The 14,569-nt window shown below is 37.9% G+C and overlaps 2 protein-coding genes across 2 annotated transcripts; one reads left to right on the top strand and one right to left on the bottom strand.

The window, feature by feature from the left end:
* Window positions 1–6,291: 6,291 nt before the first annotated feature.
* Window positions 6,292–12,248, bottom strand: LOC142181703 (uncharacterized). Its single transcript, XM_075255136.1, has 8 exons — window positions 11,970–12,248; window positions 11,634–11,912; window positions 11,191–11,433; window positions 8,255–9,139; window positions 8,001–8,088; window positions 7,586–7,710; window positions 6,811–6,957; window positions 6,292–6,372 (listed from the first exon to the last, which is right to left on the bottom strand). Exons 1-8 carry the CDS (start codon window positions 12,246–12,248, stop codon window positions 6,292–6,294), a joined length of 2,127 nt encoding a protein of 708 aa, XP_075111237.1.
* A 227-nt stretch (window positions 12,249–12,475) lies between these two features.
* LOC107830998 (secreted RxLR effector protein 161-like) lies at window positions 12,476–14,232 on the top strand. The gene is made up of 2 exons (XM_075255135.1): window positions 12,476–12,571; window positions 13,681–14,232. Exons 1-2 carry the CDS (start codon window positions 12,476–12,478, stop codon window positions 14,230–14,232), a joined length of 648 nt encoding a protein of 215 aa, XP_075111236.1.
* The last annotated feature ends 337 nt before the right edge of the window (window positions 14,233–14,569 follow it).

The raw sequence follows: 14,569 nt of genomic DNA, 5'->3' as shown, positions 1-14,569 counted from the left end.
CGGGACATAATATACCCTTGGGTCTTTATCGATAGACATAATAATCCTCCAGCTAAGTTTAAATCGATTTGATGTGAGCTCAAGGTATTTTAACTATTGAGTCCGAGTCGAGTGATAGTGGAGTCTCGAACTATATGTTTTTGGATCTTAAACCTTTCGAAGTTGGCCCTTTAGGCTCTTTAAATTGGCCCTTAGACTCTTATATATCGTCCTTTAGGCTATTTAAGTTGGTCCATTACGGCCTCTAAAATGGCTATAATTATTCCCTCTTTTCGGCTAAAAGTCTTAGTAAAAAGAAAATTTGTATGCCTCAGCAAGTGTTTTTTGTAACCTTTTGGTTTTTTTTGAAGATTCGACGTATCAGAACATTATTAGTATCTATTTTGTATAAACGTAATCGAATACCTCTTGAGGTCTTTTTGAAGTTTGATGTCTATTGAAGACTTTAGATTATTCGAGGGCTGATTTTATCGAAGCCGTTTAAATTTTGTTTTTGCCGAGGGTATCCTGATTTAACCGGTTTTTACAAAGTGTTTAAAGGCATTTGATTTATAGTGGAAGTCGGACGTCTCCAAGATGCATTATTTAGGTTGTAGCCTTTTTACATTACCATAGTCTTTTAATATGGCCGTAGCCTTCAGATATGTCACTTGGACTTGTTTTCTGATATCTTTTCGAGCTTGTTTGAAAAGTTAGTCCCCGAGTATATTGGCATTAGCCTTTGTTTTGAGGGGATGCCTCTTTAAGGTCTTATGAATCCGGGTTTTTGGTGACTTAGATGTATTGACTGTCGTTGATAGTCCCCGAGTATTCGGTGGTGCTTTTATGCTTTGGCTCTTGAGTCGTTTCCCATAGGATTATAAGTGTATAGTTTATATAATAGTAAACATTTTTGAGACACAAAGCGTTTTTGATATAAACAGAATGGTTCTTCAAGTAATGCATACATGTTTTGCTGTTGGGGCTCGATTATTCTATATGGACACAGTTCATCTGACCATTTGGTCCATTACAAAGTTTTCCTATCCAGGCCCTCTTAGGCGTGAATTATTTTCCTTGAAAATATAACCTCCGAGGTTGATGCCCCTAATATTTGATGTTAATTGAAAATAAGCCTTGGATACTATTGAGTTCTCCTTAGGTACCACATAATTGTTGCCTCATTAAAAACCTTGTAGATAAAACCCATTTGGGACAAAATCCGATCTAAGGAAAAAAGAGTGCAACACATGCTTTAAAAACTTGAGGCCTTCGTATAAAAATGGGTGTCTCTGAGATCACGTACCTTTGATAGCTTCGATCGAATATCTGTAATAACTTAGTTTTAAACTCAAATAGACAAAGGATAAAGTCATACCTTAGTAGTAGTATCATTTGATTAATGATATGTTCCAATCAGTTGTTCATCTAAGTTTGTAAGATCCTTTACCGACAATTCCGAGGACTCAGTACGACCCTTCCAAATTTGATTCTAGTATCCCTTCATTAGGGTCTCGAGTATTGAGGGTACCATTCATAGAACTAAGTCCCGATTCCAAAGTGTCGAAGGTCGGTCCTTTGCTTCTGCGCGGCCATCCGAACAAGCGCTGCCTCTCGCTTTTCATATAATACCTCAAAGCTAGCATTCATGGCCTTATGATTTGATTCCTCCTATGCATGTCGAAACCTGGTGCTAGGGTCTCCGACCTCGATGGGGATGAGGGCCTCGGAGCCATATACTAGAGAACACGGGGTGGCCTTCTTGCCTAACTCCAAAGGCACATTTCTTTGGGTTAAGTTTCATGTAGTATTTCCTCAATATTTCGAATGTTTCCTACAAGTGAACTAAGTGGTCCTCTACGCGCAGGGACTTAACCAACATATCATCAATATAGACTTCCATTGTTTTTCCTATTTGCTCTTCAAATATTTTGTTAACTAGGCGTTGGTATGTAGCTTTTGCATTCTTTAGCCCGAAGGGCACTACATTGTAACAATGGAGTCGTGGCCAGTTGTGTCATCGATCATACGACTGATGTTTGGAAAGGGGAAAAGATCCTTTGGACATGCTTTTTTTAGGAACTACAACTACGTTGGTTAACCGCTTGGGGTACTTTACCTCCTGAGTAGATCCTATTTTAAGAAGTTTGGTTACCTTGTCTTTTACGAATGCATGCTTTACCTCGGATTGAGGTCCCCTTTTGAACCTGGATTGATTAGCCGATGCATGGTGATTTTTAGTGAAATACCTGTCATATCTGTTACTCTGACTCCATCGAGGCTAGAGGCGGTGATTGCTTACTTGGTCGCCTGCTTATCTTTGGTGCTCGATTTCTCCAAGGTCGAAGACTTTGGTATCGACACCACCTCCTCGATCGCAAACATCTCCTTTGCAACATGTTGCTCTCCGTAGACTATTTTCACTCCTTCCTCTATCGGGAGCTTCATCATCTGGTGAAGAGTTGAAGGCACTGCCCTCATGTTCTATATCTATGGTGTCCCTAAGAGTGCATTGTACCTCATGTCACCTTCGATGACATGGAACTTGGTGTCTTGTATGATCCTGACAATGTTCACTGGCAAGATAATCTCTCCTTTTGTTGTTTCGCTCGCCATATTGAAGCCATTGAGGACCCTAGATGCAGGTACAATCTAATCTTGTCGGCCGAGTTGTTCCACGACTCTCGATCTGACTATATTTTCTGAGCTACCTGGATCCACTAAAACACGTTTAACTTGAATTTTATTTAAAAGGATAGAGATTACCAGGGCATCGTTGTGAGGTTGAGATACGCCTTCAGCTTCTTCATCGCAGAATGATAGGATGTCCTCGAGCATATAGCTCCGAGTCCATTTTTCTCTCGTGATCGACACCTTTGTGCGTTTGAACACAGGTCGTTGAGGGACATCGACTACTCCAATGATCATGTGGATTACATGTTGTGGTTCTTCTTGATCTTTTCTCCTAGAATCTCTCTCCTTGAAGTGATTCTTAGCCTGGTCACTTAGGTATTCTCGAAGATGGCCCTCGTTGAACAACCGAGCCACTTCTTCCCTTAGTTCTCTGCAATCTTCTGTTCTATGACCATGTGTGCCATGATACTTGCACATCAAGTTCGGGTTCCTTTGAAAAAGATCGGTCTGTATAAGTTTGGGCAACTTGGTGTCTTTGATTCTTCCAATAGCTAAGACAATCCCTGACGCATCTACGCTGATGTTGTATTCCGATAATCGAGGAGCCTGGGAAGGGTCAGTATGCTTATCAAATCTGCTCTTACTCGTGAGTCCCCAAGAACTTTGGCCTCGATCTTTTCTTCGATCGTTCCGAGGACAGTTCCGACCCGAGCCATTATTCCTTCGATCGACATACATCAGATACTGTTCTTTGTTGAATCTTGATTCCCGATTTGTGTCACTCGCTGGCGTGGCTGCGAATCTGTTAGGATGAACTGAACTAGAGGGGGTCCCAACTGGTCATCCTCGACCTTGATTTTTGGCTGGTAGCGATTGTACACATCTGACCATGTCACAACTGGGTATTCGATCATATTCAATTTTAATAGTCGTGACGCGATCGAGCTTCTTTCATTCAAACCCTGCATGAAAGCTTGTACTGCCCAGTCATTGGAGACTGGTGGTAATTCTATTCTTTCCATCTGAAACCTTGACACGTACTCCCTTAACATCTCATCATTCCTTTGTTTTATTTTGAAGACATCTGATTTTCTCGTGGACATCTTTATGGCCCCGACGTGTGCTTTCATAAAGGCATCTGCTAATATAGCAAATGAGTCAATAGATTTAGGAGCTAAGTTGTGATACAAAATCATAGCTCCTTTCGACAACATTTCTCCAAACATTTTTAACAAGACTGATTCAATCTCATCACAATTTAAATCATTTCCTTTGATTCCGCGAGTGTATGAAGTAATATGCTAATTGGGGTCGGTTGTTCCATTATATTTGGGTATATCGGGCATGTAAAATTTTTTAGGAATGGGCATCGAAGACGCACTCTGAGGGAATGGTTTTTGTTTGAATTTTGTAGCCTTTAAACCTTTCAAAACTGGAGGTGCTCCCGGTATCTGGTCGACACGGGAGTTATAGGTCTCCACCTTTTTATCATTGTCTTTAATTGTCTTTTCCCCGGACTCAATCCTCTTTGTTAGCTCTTCAAGCATCCTCAAAATTGTGGGGTCAGTCTCCGAGCCACTTTTATTGGGCCTTTTTGGCGCTGGTTCAATACGCTGAGTGTTTACTGGTTCGGCTGTATTTGAAGTTTTATTCTGACTCCGTAGTTGAGCGATGGTGATTTGCTAAGCTTGCAGCATCTTGACTATCACTTGGAAGATGACTACCCTATCTCCCATTCCTTGTGTTCTTTGGCCACCAGATTGAGCTTCCCTGCGTACATTTCCTTCGGGGTTCGCTCCTAGATCTGCTTCAAAGTGATGTGCGAACTAACATCAACCGGTTCCACATTTGGCACTTCCCCTTGGTTTATTGGTGGTACATCGACCCCTGCATTGCTATTTTCTCCAAGACCTTCGTTGTCATGGATGGGTGCGTTTTGTGAGCTAGACATGTTTCAACCTAAGAATCAAAAAATCTTGGCAAGAAAAATTATAAAAACGTATGTAACGAGAATCAGTAATGAAATAATCACTATTTCTTTAGCCCTACGGTAGGCGCCAAACTGTTTACTTGGAAAATACGAGTAATAATTAGATTTGATTTGTGGTTTTAAAGATATGTGATTTAATTCAACACCAATTAATAATAAAGAAATAAGAAGTAAAGATGAAAGAGATTAGTGAATCAAACCAAATTAACCCAGTGGTAGTGAGCTCGAGACTGTGACCTCGAGAAAGACTAATAGCAATAAAATAAGGTAAGTAAAGTAAGAACAGTAGAGCAAAAGGACAATGCTGACGAACAGTAGGCAACAAGTAGAGATTATATTCTTTTCTTAGTGATCAGATCATGTTACAAATGATTAGGTCCCCTTTATATAATAGGGGAACCCTAAATAAGGAATATTTCTATTTACAATAGGGAATATTCTTAATATAGCTATCTAATCGCCTAGTACGGAATCATACAATCTTATTGCGTGATTCACTGCCATGATCTTGGAGACGTGGCATGAATCTAGATCATTCTGTTACAAACCCATAACGATACTATTTTGTGGTCGAGCACACTTGGCCTTGGTATTCCTCAAACTCATATCTCTGGGCATCGTACTCTATCTTCGAGCTCAAGTCTGATCCACCGGTTTTGAACTTTGACCTCGCCCGGACTCGGGCCTAGAAACGGAACCTTGAGCCTATAAATTGGGGGCATATAATTTTGACCGTATACAATGTCATATACTAATATTTTGAATACATTACTGACAATTGTTGTTTTGTTCATAAAGGACAAGTATTTTCTTTATTATCTAATTAAATTTATGAGACTTTTCATGTCATTTGATTAAAATTAATGTTGTTCTTATTCGTAAGATTTATTAAAAATAAATGTCATTAATAATCTGGTTATATCAATGTATATGTAATGTTCTTATTAGATAGAAATTAGTAGATCACTCAAATTACATAGATCTCTGAAGGAATGGGATGGGTGTATGAAGTGAGAATCATTAAGGCTTTGCTAAAAAAAAGGGCAGTTCAGTGCATAACGCATTTTGCATTCGCGTAGGAACCAGGAAACGGCTGCACCCTGTTACAAGCTGGAATCGACATGGATTTTGAGGAAAAATACTAACTAGGGCTTGAAGTTTCATAGAGAAAGAGAGAGATTGAGTAGAGCTTTATTTCTCATCTTTTTTTATAAAATAAAATGTTTCTTCTGTACAAAATAGAATGTGGGCCACTATATTTATATGAACCAGTTTAGTCGACTAAAACTAAAAATAAAGACGTGGGCCAAGCCCAAATACACTAACTACTCTAACTAGCCCACATCAGTACAAATATTAAATTCAACACCCCCACAAGTTGGAGGGTGGTAACACATCCAACGTGCAGATATGGAGATGATGGACTGCCCCGGGTAGAGGTTTGGTGAGAATGCCAGCCATTTGGGTAGAGCTGGATGTGTGCAGTAGAGAAATCAAGCCATCAGTCAGCTTGGTGCGTATAAATTGACAATCCAACACTATATGCTTGGTTCGCTTATGGAAAACAGGATTATTTGAAATATATATGGCAGCTTTGTTATCACAGTTGACAAGAATAGAAGAAATATTAGTAAATCCAAAATCAAATAAAAGTCTAGAGAGCCGGGTAACCTTAGCCACCGCTTTGCTCAAGGACCTATACTCAGAATCAGCGGAGGATAGAGAGACAACAAGTTGTTTCTTGGATTTTCATCTGACCAAACTGCCACCTAGCATAATGCAAAAACCAGTCACTGACCGTTTACTATCAGAACAAGAACCCTAATCACTGTCACAATAAACATGAAGAGAAACATTACAGGAGTTGTTGAAGTACAAGCCAAAATCAGAAGTCCCTTTTAAGAACCTCTAGAGGTGCAAGAAAGCTTTCATATGAGGAATACAAGGATGCTGCATGAATTTACTCGGATGTTGCAAAGAAAATGACAAATCTGGCCTAGTATGTGTTAAGAAATTTAACTTGCCAATCAAACTCCTATACAACTCAGGACTGGGTAAAGGATCACCCATATTGGCCTTCAATTTTATGTAACTCAAGAGGGCAGACCACATGAGAAGACACATCAGAACAAAATTCTTTTAGGAGATCATGAATGACTTGCGTTGATGGAGTAAATCACCAGAAGAAGTGTACAAAACCTCAATACCAAGAAAAAATTTAACAAGCCTAAGTCTTTGATTTTGAACTGAGCATGCAAAAAGGCTTTCAAGGCAAACATTTGATCTAAATCAGTCACAGTAAGAACTATGTCATCCACATAAACAACCAAGATAACAAGAGAATCCCCAGACCTCTAGTAAACAAAGTATAATCATTAGGAGTGAACATAGCCCCTAGACTGTAAGGCATGGGAATGTTTGGCATACCACTGCCTTGAAGCTTTCCTTAGCCCATAGAGAGATTTTTGCAACTTGCATACGAGGGTACCAATTTAGTAAGTGGAGGGAACAGACAATCTAGAAGGAAGTTCCATATATATTTTCTCATCCAAATCACCATGAAAGAATGCATTATTTACATCTAGTTGAAAAAGAGGCCATTTCCTTTTTACTGCTATAACAATAAGAGTCTTAACAGTAGACATTTTCACAACAGGAGAGAAAGTTTTATGAAAATCAAACCCCTCAACCTGAGTATCACCCCTAACCACCAACCTAGATTTGTACCTCTCAATGGTGCCATTAGTTTTCTATTTAATCTTGTATACCCATTTGCAACCTATGAGTTTCTTACCATTGGTAAATTAAACAATTTTCCAAGTTTAATTTGCTTCTAAAGACTCAAAACTCTTTCCTCATAGCATCCTACCACTAAGGGACAAGAGTTGCCTAAGAGTAAGTGAAAGGCTCAGGAACAGGCTACTGACTAAAAGGAGAATTAGAGGGAACAGAACTGGAGTCTAAGGATGAAGAGTGGCATACATAACTTTGAAGGTAAGAAGGCTGCTTATGCACCCTAGTAGATCTTCTGAGTGTAATAGGAGAAGGGGAAGAGGTAGGTTGAGGAGGAGAAGACGAAAGAGCAGAAGTAGATGGAGGAGGAGAAGCTGAAAAGATAGAAGAGGATGAAGAGGGAGATATATGAGCAGAAGAAGTAGAAAAATGAGGAAGTAGGGGAGAACCATTACAAATAGGAGATGAAGAAGGAACATAGAATGAGGTATGGGGAAAGTCATCAGAACAGTCAAAAAAAGGAAAAGTACAAATGCTAGGAGCACCACCAAGTTATACAGTTTATAGCCTTTCTTAGCAAAAGGGTACCCTAAGAATACACAAGACAAAGCTCTAGGCTGAAACTTGTCCTTATGTATTTTAGGGACAGTAGAGTAGCAAATACAGCCAAATGCCCTAAGGTGAGAATAACTGGGAGGTTTAGCATATAAGAGTTCATAAGGGCTTTTGTGATTTAGTAAGGGAGAAGAGACCTGTTGATCAAATAAGTAGCAGTCAAGATACAATCTCCCCAAAATTTAATAGGTAGGTGGGATTGAAAAAGTATGGCCCTGGCAGTTTCAAGCAAATGCCTATGTTTTCTTTCCACCGCTCCATTTTGTTGTGGAGTGTGTAGACAAGAAGTTTGATGCACAATGCCTTTAATAGATCAAAAGCATTGTTCTTGGCACCCAGTAAGTGAGTCCAAGTAGCTCTAGTATAGTCATCAAGAATGGTCAAGAAATATTTTGATCCATCATAAGTTGAGGCATGGTAAGGGCCCCAGGTACCAATGTGGATTAATTGAAATGGTGCAACAGTTTGTATTGAACTATCAGGGAATGGTAATCTGGTTTGTTTAGCCAGTGGACAAACAGGACAAGTAAAAGATTGTTTGAAAGATAATTTGGTATTACAATTAGAAATACATTTCATCTTAGAAAAAGGCAAGTGACCAAGTCTATAATGCGAAACAACATCCTCTTTATTGACTTTATTCAGTAGCGCATGATCATCATGTACATGTGTATCAGAAAACATATTTGCATCAATACGAGAAATATTGGAACACTCAATAGGAGAAACATTACAAGGGATGGAACAAGGTATGATACTGGAAGTGGAAGAATTACAAGAGAAGGATGTTGCAGGAAGCTGAAAGAGCTTGTAAAGTCCATTTTCTGGTCTACCAAATACCACTGGCTTCTTTAGTGAAATAAGATTATAATGGAATGAAGGAACATATAGGACATTGTGGAGTATTAAATCAGTTGACAAGGTCAAAGAACTAATATTAGTGACCTTAACTTTGTATCCATTAGGAACTGAGACAAGATAAGGAATAGGAAGAGTATGAATATTGAAAAGAAGAGATTTGTCAGAAGTCATAGGATCAGAAGTTCCAGAGTCTATAATCCATACTTTGTTCTCTATTTTAGTAAGCAAACAAGTTCTTAACAGACCACTTTTAGGTAGTAACTCACCAGCAAAGTTGGCTGAAGCGAAGAGATTTGGAGTGGAGCTTGAACTAGACAGATGTGACAGCTGCAGCAGAATCATTAACTGGGAATACCGTTGTCCCACCTCCTTTTTCCCGATGGGGGATAGGGAGTTTTTCCAATTTAAAGTGACATAATCGAAATGAGATTATTTATTTATTCAGAGTCGCCACTTGGAATAATTATCGTGTCCCAAGTCACTGGTTTATTTTAAATTCCAAATCGAAGAAACTTGACTGTGTTTTAGAGTCAGCGAACATAGAAATCTGGGTAAAATTTTTGTTAATCTGAGAAAAGGTGTGAGGCACTCCCGTGATTTTATCACGGTCGCTTAACTATTAATAATTTGCCTAATTATCTGATTTATTACATGTTTTAAACCTATTGTGTATTTTTAATTTTAGAACCGCTTTTGATTATTTACAGAATTATTTCTAGAACAAGTCACGATTATCGTACATTTGTCGTTTTTGTTCACATTATGAATCGCGTCACGGGAACCGTACCCACGATCTACAACATGTTTATTTTATAATTATTTGAAATTATAGTTTGGTCACATGAAATGCTCACCCTTATTGAGATTTACGTATCGCGACCATGCCACTGGAACCGTACCCATGGCCCACGATGATTTATTTAATCGCATCTAAAGCAAGCTACGAATGTTCATAATTATTTTCTTAAGTTTCAAATTATTGTGAGGCTTAAGAGTTGTTCATTCTTCTTACTTAGCACCACTCATGGCCTATTCTTATTCCTTGCCAAGAAAGAAACAACTCCAATTTTCCATCTTCCCAATTAAAAGCATTTATTCAAGAACCAAGACTAAATACATCCCAATCGAAATAAAAACTAATTAAAACAATTTAAATAAAACTAAGACATGCTACTCAAACAACGTAGAATCACAATTCAACCAACACGCGCACCAATCTATCATAACAAAATGAAATGAGAATGAAAATTGAGAAATAGACCTTTTATTGATGAACAAAGCTGAAAATTGCAAATCAATCGGGCTAAACAAAGCAACAATCCTTGAACTGAAAAACCGAAATTGTGAAACAGAACCTAGATGAAAAGGAAAATATTACTACAAGCATTTGGCAGCCACAAAGATAGTTTTAAAGATCCTCTCCGGTCTGAGATGAAACAAGCGTGAACAGACACAGTCCACAGCTTCAAGAACTGCCTATTTTAGTTTTAGCATCAGGGGTAGCATTGGAATTCTGATCAAAGGTTAAGGAGGACATAGGAGATGAGAAATGAGGTGAACGAAATCTGTGCAGAAGAGGAAGATAAGTACAAGGAACAAGAAAAGGAGAGCTAAACGCAAGAGAAAAAAAATGAGAACCAAGACGACGATGTAATGACCGAGGAAGCTGAAAGGAGACTCGCATTGGTCTATGTATACTAGTAACATTTTGAGTACGAATAAACAAGCTTCTTTTGTGACATTGCCATTGCGGCTCCAACTTTTTCTATGGGAATTGCTACTGGGTTCTTCAGATTAAGGGGGGTTGGCGTTAGCTCCCTTTTTTGTGGGCAGCTGCTCCGTTTTTTTGTTGCCCTTTTGGAGTAGGGAGATGGGGTCTTTTAAAAGGAGTCTATGTTTTAGGTCTTAGAGTTACGTTAGTGAGTATTGGTCTAAGGTTATTTGGGCTAAGGGTAATTGTTTTGGTCCAAAATTGCTTAACAAAATTCAAAAATGAGACTAGTTTTGGGTTGTTCAAACTCTTTTAGCTAAAATCCCAAATCTTATTCTAAAAACTATAATGTATTTATAAAATATAGAAATCACTCTTAATTAAAATAAATTATTAAATAAAACCAAATACTAAAAGTGAAACTATTTTTGTATATTTTTTAATTTTATGAAAGGTACATAAACTAAAAGTAACTAAATAAAATATCAATTAGCTAAATAAGAGAAAATATTTTTGTAATTTTTATTTTTGTGATAAAATAAAGTAAAAGGGTCGAAACTAGTTAAAATAGCGGCATTAGATCTAAACTAAGTATTTAAATGCTAAAATATATAAAATATCGGGGAGGGTCAAAAATTACATGTCTACAGCTGCTCCTTAGTCAAACCAGGCACTTCAGGTAGTTGTTCAGACTGAAATTGGGGTTGGTCATCATAACTCGCAAAAGCACCAAGAAAACCAGATTTGTCCACTTCAGTATCGACAGCCATTTCCTTGGACCAGTAGTTTTGGCGAATTTGATGTTTGGAGGTAAACCATGCAATTTGTAGCACTTTTCAATAATATGGCCTGGTTTTTTACAATACTTGCAAATAAGAGAAGGTTTAAGAGAATTAAAGCTGACTTTTGACTGAAAATTCAGCTTGGAGACACCAACATTGATTGAGGCAGAACTTGAGGAAACGTGAGAGGCAGAAGAAACTTGTCTCTGCTTTTATCTCTAAGCAATATGTTGTATATAGTGTTCATGGAAGGAAGAGGCTTTAACATAATGATGTTGCTCCTAACTTAAAGATAGGTCTCACTGAGTCCCATCAAGAATTGATATACCTTTTGCTCCTCTTCAGCCTTTTTATTTCCTCCACAAGTATAAACACTAAGATGATTGACAGAAATAGAGGCTATTTCATCCCATAGTTGCTTGATTTTAGTAAAACAGGAGGCAATATCTAAGGACTCTTGGGAAATATATGCTAGTTCTTTCTTTAATTCAAAAATCCTAGCACCGTCAGTTTTTCCATATCTCTCTTCTAGTTCATTCCAGATATCTTTGGCAAGTTCTGAGTATTCAGCACTACGAGAGATATCCTTAGTGAGAGAATTGGTTAGCTAGGATACCACCAAGTCATTGCAACATTTCCACTGTCTAGCAAGAGGAGAACCAACAGGAGGTATCTCAATAGTCCCATTTATAAAGTCTAGCTTATTGTGCACAGATAAGGCAACTAGTATATTCCTTCTCCAACTACCATAACAAGTACCATCAAAAGGAACAAAGACTAAAGAGGCCCCTAAGATATGTGAAGGATTTACATAGAGAGGGTGACAAGGATGAGTAAAATCATCAGGATGAAAAGCAGTGTGACAAATAGAGGAGTTAATTGGAACGGATGAAGACTCAGAAACACTTTTGTGTACAATAAGAGTAACAATACCAATCGTCATGTTTACTCAAACGATATAAACTAGATAGACATGCATCTGAAAAAAATGAAAACGATGTTACCAACTCTTTCACAATCGGAAACACACGGCCTTGAACGAGAAAAAAACGAAGGAGATAGAAAGCGGAAGCCAAAACTCTAGAATCTAAGGAGAGTCCGGCTGAAAAGTCTGTATTGTCCCAGTCACTTGTAGGAATCAGACGGATAAGCCAAGACAACAACCAACAAATGAAAAAAATTGGTGAATCAAACGCTGAAACCCTAGAATCAGAAAATGCCTTTGATGAGAGAACTCAAACAAAACTTTGGCGAGAAGTTGCATGGGTAACATCAGACGATAGCCAAGGACGAGCTCTACCATAATCCAGCTTGATACCATGTTATAAGCTGGAATCGACATGGATTTTGAGGAAAAAACCTAACTAGGGCTTGAAGTTTCATAGAGAAAGAGAGAGAACGAGCAGAGCTTTATTTCTCATCTTTTTGTAAAATAAAATGTTTCTTCTGTAGAAAATAGAATGTGGGCCACTTTATTTATATGAACCGATTCAATCCACTAAAGCTATAAATAAAAATGTGGGCCAAGCCCAAATACACTAACTACACTAACTACCCCACATCAGTACAAATATTAAACTCAACACACCCCAAGGAGGTGTGATATAGGCGGCCTATCCTAATGCATCAGTGGCCGATTCCACGGCTCGAAACCTTGAGCTATAAAAAAGGCTTTTTCAATTGCTAAAATTAAGCTACATCTAGCACTCTGCTAATCAATTTAAGTAACTCCCTAAAGACATCCTTTAATACTGATTAGAAAAAGAAATCATACACTTTATACCGTATCTTAATATATTCATCTTTTGTTGTGTGCTTTATGTTTCCTTTATATGTGTATTATATACATATAATATGCATATTTTGTATATCTTTTTTGCTAGAAAATGCAATTAGTTTCTGCCAACCGATCAAATTTTAATTTTGTCCTCTTTCTTTTAACTTTGGCATTGGAATAAGAGAGTTTTCTCAATTTCGAATCTAGCATTATATTTATTATTTTCGGTGAAAATGAATTTTCTTGGACTTGATATATTATGTTATATTTATACGATAAATTCAACGCTTTACCTAATAAAGTTCCATGGCCATTGGGCGTGGATTTTTTATTTTCAGCATTTAATCTAAAAATATTACTCCTATATAAAAATTTCCTTTACTAAAATCAACTAACTGTTTTCTTTTCTCCCAAGCAATTAGTCTCTATTTACATTATTACATTCTTAACTAAAGATTGTAGGCTAAATAGTTTATTTTGGTGTTTTTTATTGTTTTGCTACGAAGAAGAAAAAATTATATTGTAATGATGTAATTGTAGGCTATATCGTTTTGGTATTGAGGTTTTGTACACTACTTCTGGTGTTTTACTCCATCAGCACAGGTTCATTCATGATCTCTTGATAGAATTTTGTTCTGATCTGTCTTCTCCTGTGGTCTGCCCTCTAGAGTTACACGAAAAATTGAAGGCCAATATAGGTGATCGTTCACCCAGTCCTGAGTTGTATAGGAGTTTGATTGGCAAGTTAAATTTCATAAAACATATTAGGATAGATTTGTCATTTTCTCTGCAGCATCCTTGTGTTCCTCATATGAAAGCTGCCTTGCACCTCTTGAGGTACTTGAAAGGGACTTCTAATTTACGGTTGTTCTTCAACAGCTCCTCTGATTTTTCTCTTCAAGTTTATTGTGACAATGATTTGGGTTCTAGTCCTGATAGTAGACGGTCAGTGACTAGTTTTTGCATTATGTTGGGTGGCAGTTTGGTCAGCTGGAAATCCAAGAAACAACGTGTTGTCTCTCTATCCTCCGCTGAGGCTGAGTACAAGTCCTTGAGAAAAGCTGTGGCTGAAATTTCCTGGCTCTCTAGACTTTTATCTGATTTTAGGTTTACTAATCTTTCTTCTATTCCTGTCTACTGTGATAACTAGGCTACCATATACATTGCAAAGAATACTATTTTCCATGAGCGGACCAAGCATATAGAGTTGGATTGTCACTTTGTGCGCACCAAGCTAGTTGATGGCCTGATTTCTCTACTACACACTTCCAGCTCTACCCAAATGGCTGGCATTCTCACCAAACCTCTACCCGGGGGAGTCCATCATCTCCATATCAGCAAGTTGGATGTGTTACCAACCTCCAACTTGAAGGGGGGGGGGGTTGAGTTTAATATTTGTACTGATGTGTGCTAGTTAGTGTAGTTAGTGTATTTGGGCTTGGCCCACATTTTTATTTATAGCTTTAGTAGACTGAACGGGTCATATA

The sequence above is a fragment of the Nicotiana tabacum genome, chromosome 6 (genome assembly GCF_000715075.1).
Source record: "Nicotiana tabacum cultivar K326 chromosome 6, ASM71507v2, whole genome shotgun sequence".
Taxonomy (NCBI): domain Eukaryota; kingdom Viridiplantae; phylum Streptophyta; class Magnoliopsida; order Solanales; family Solanaceae; genus Nicotiana; species Nicotiana tabacum.
Note: the sequence above shows the minus strand (reverse complement) of the source record. Positions and strands in the feature narration are given on the sequence as shown.

Bases quoted from the DNA above. Each gene is read 5' to 3' on its own strand.
- LOC107830998 (XM_075255135.1), top strand. From the start codon at position 12,476: ATGAAAAAAATTGGTGAATCAAACGCTGAAACCCTAGAATCAGAAAAT. The intron at 12,572-13,680 runs GTAACATCAGAC...TTACTCCATCAG, and splicing joins TTTGGCGAGAAGTTGCATGG to CACAGGTTCATTCATGATCT.
- LOC142181703 (XM_075255136.1), bottom strand. From the start codon at position 12,248: ATGACGATTGGTATTGTTACTCTTATTGTACACAAAAGTGTTTCTGAG. The intron at 8,089-8,254 runs GCATTGTGCATC...TTTGATCAACAG, and splicing joins ATGCTTTTGATCTATTAAAG to GTCTCTTCTCCCTTACTAAA. The intron at 6,373-6,810 runs GTATTGAGGTTT...GCATTATGCTAG, and splicing joins GCTTGTTAAATTTTTTCTTG to GTGGCAGTTTGGTCAGATGA.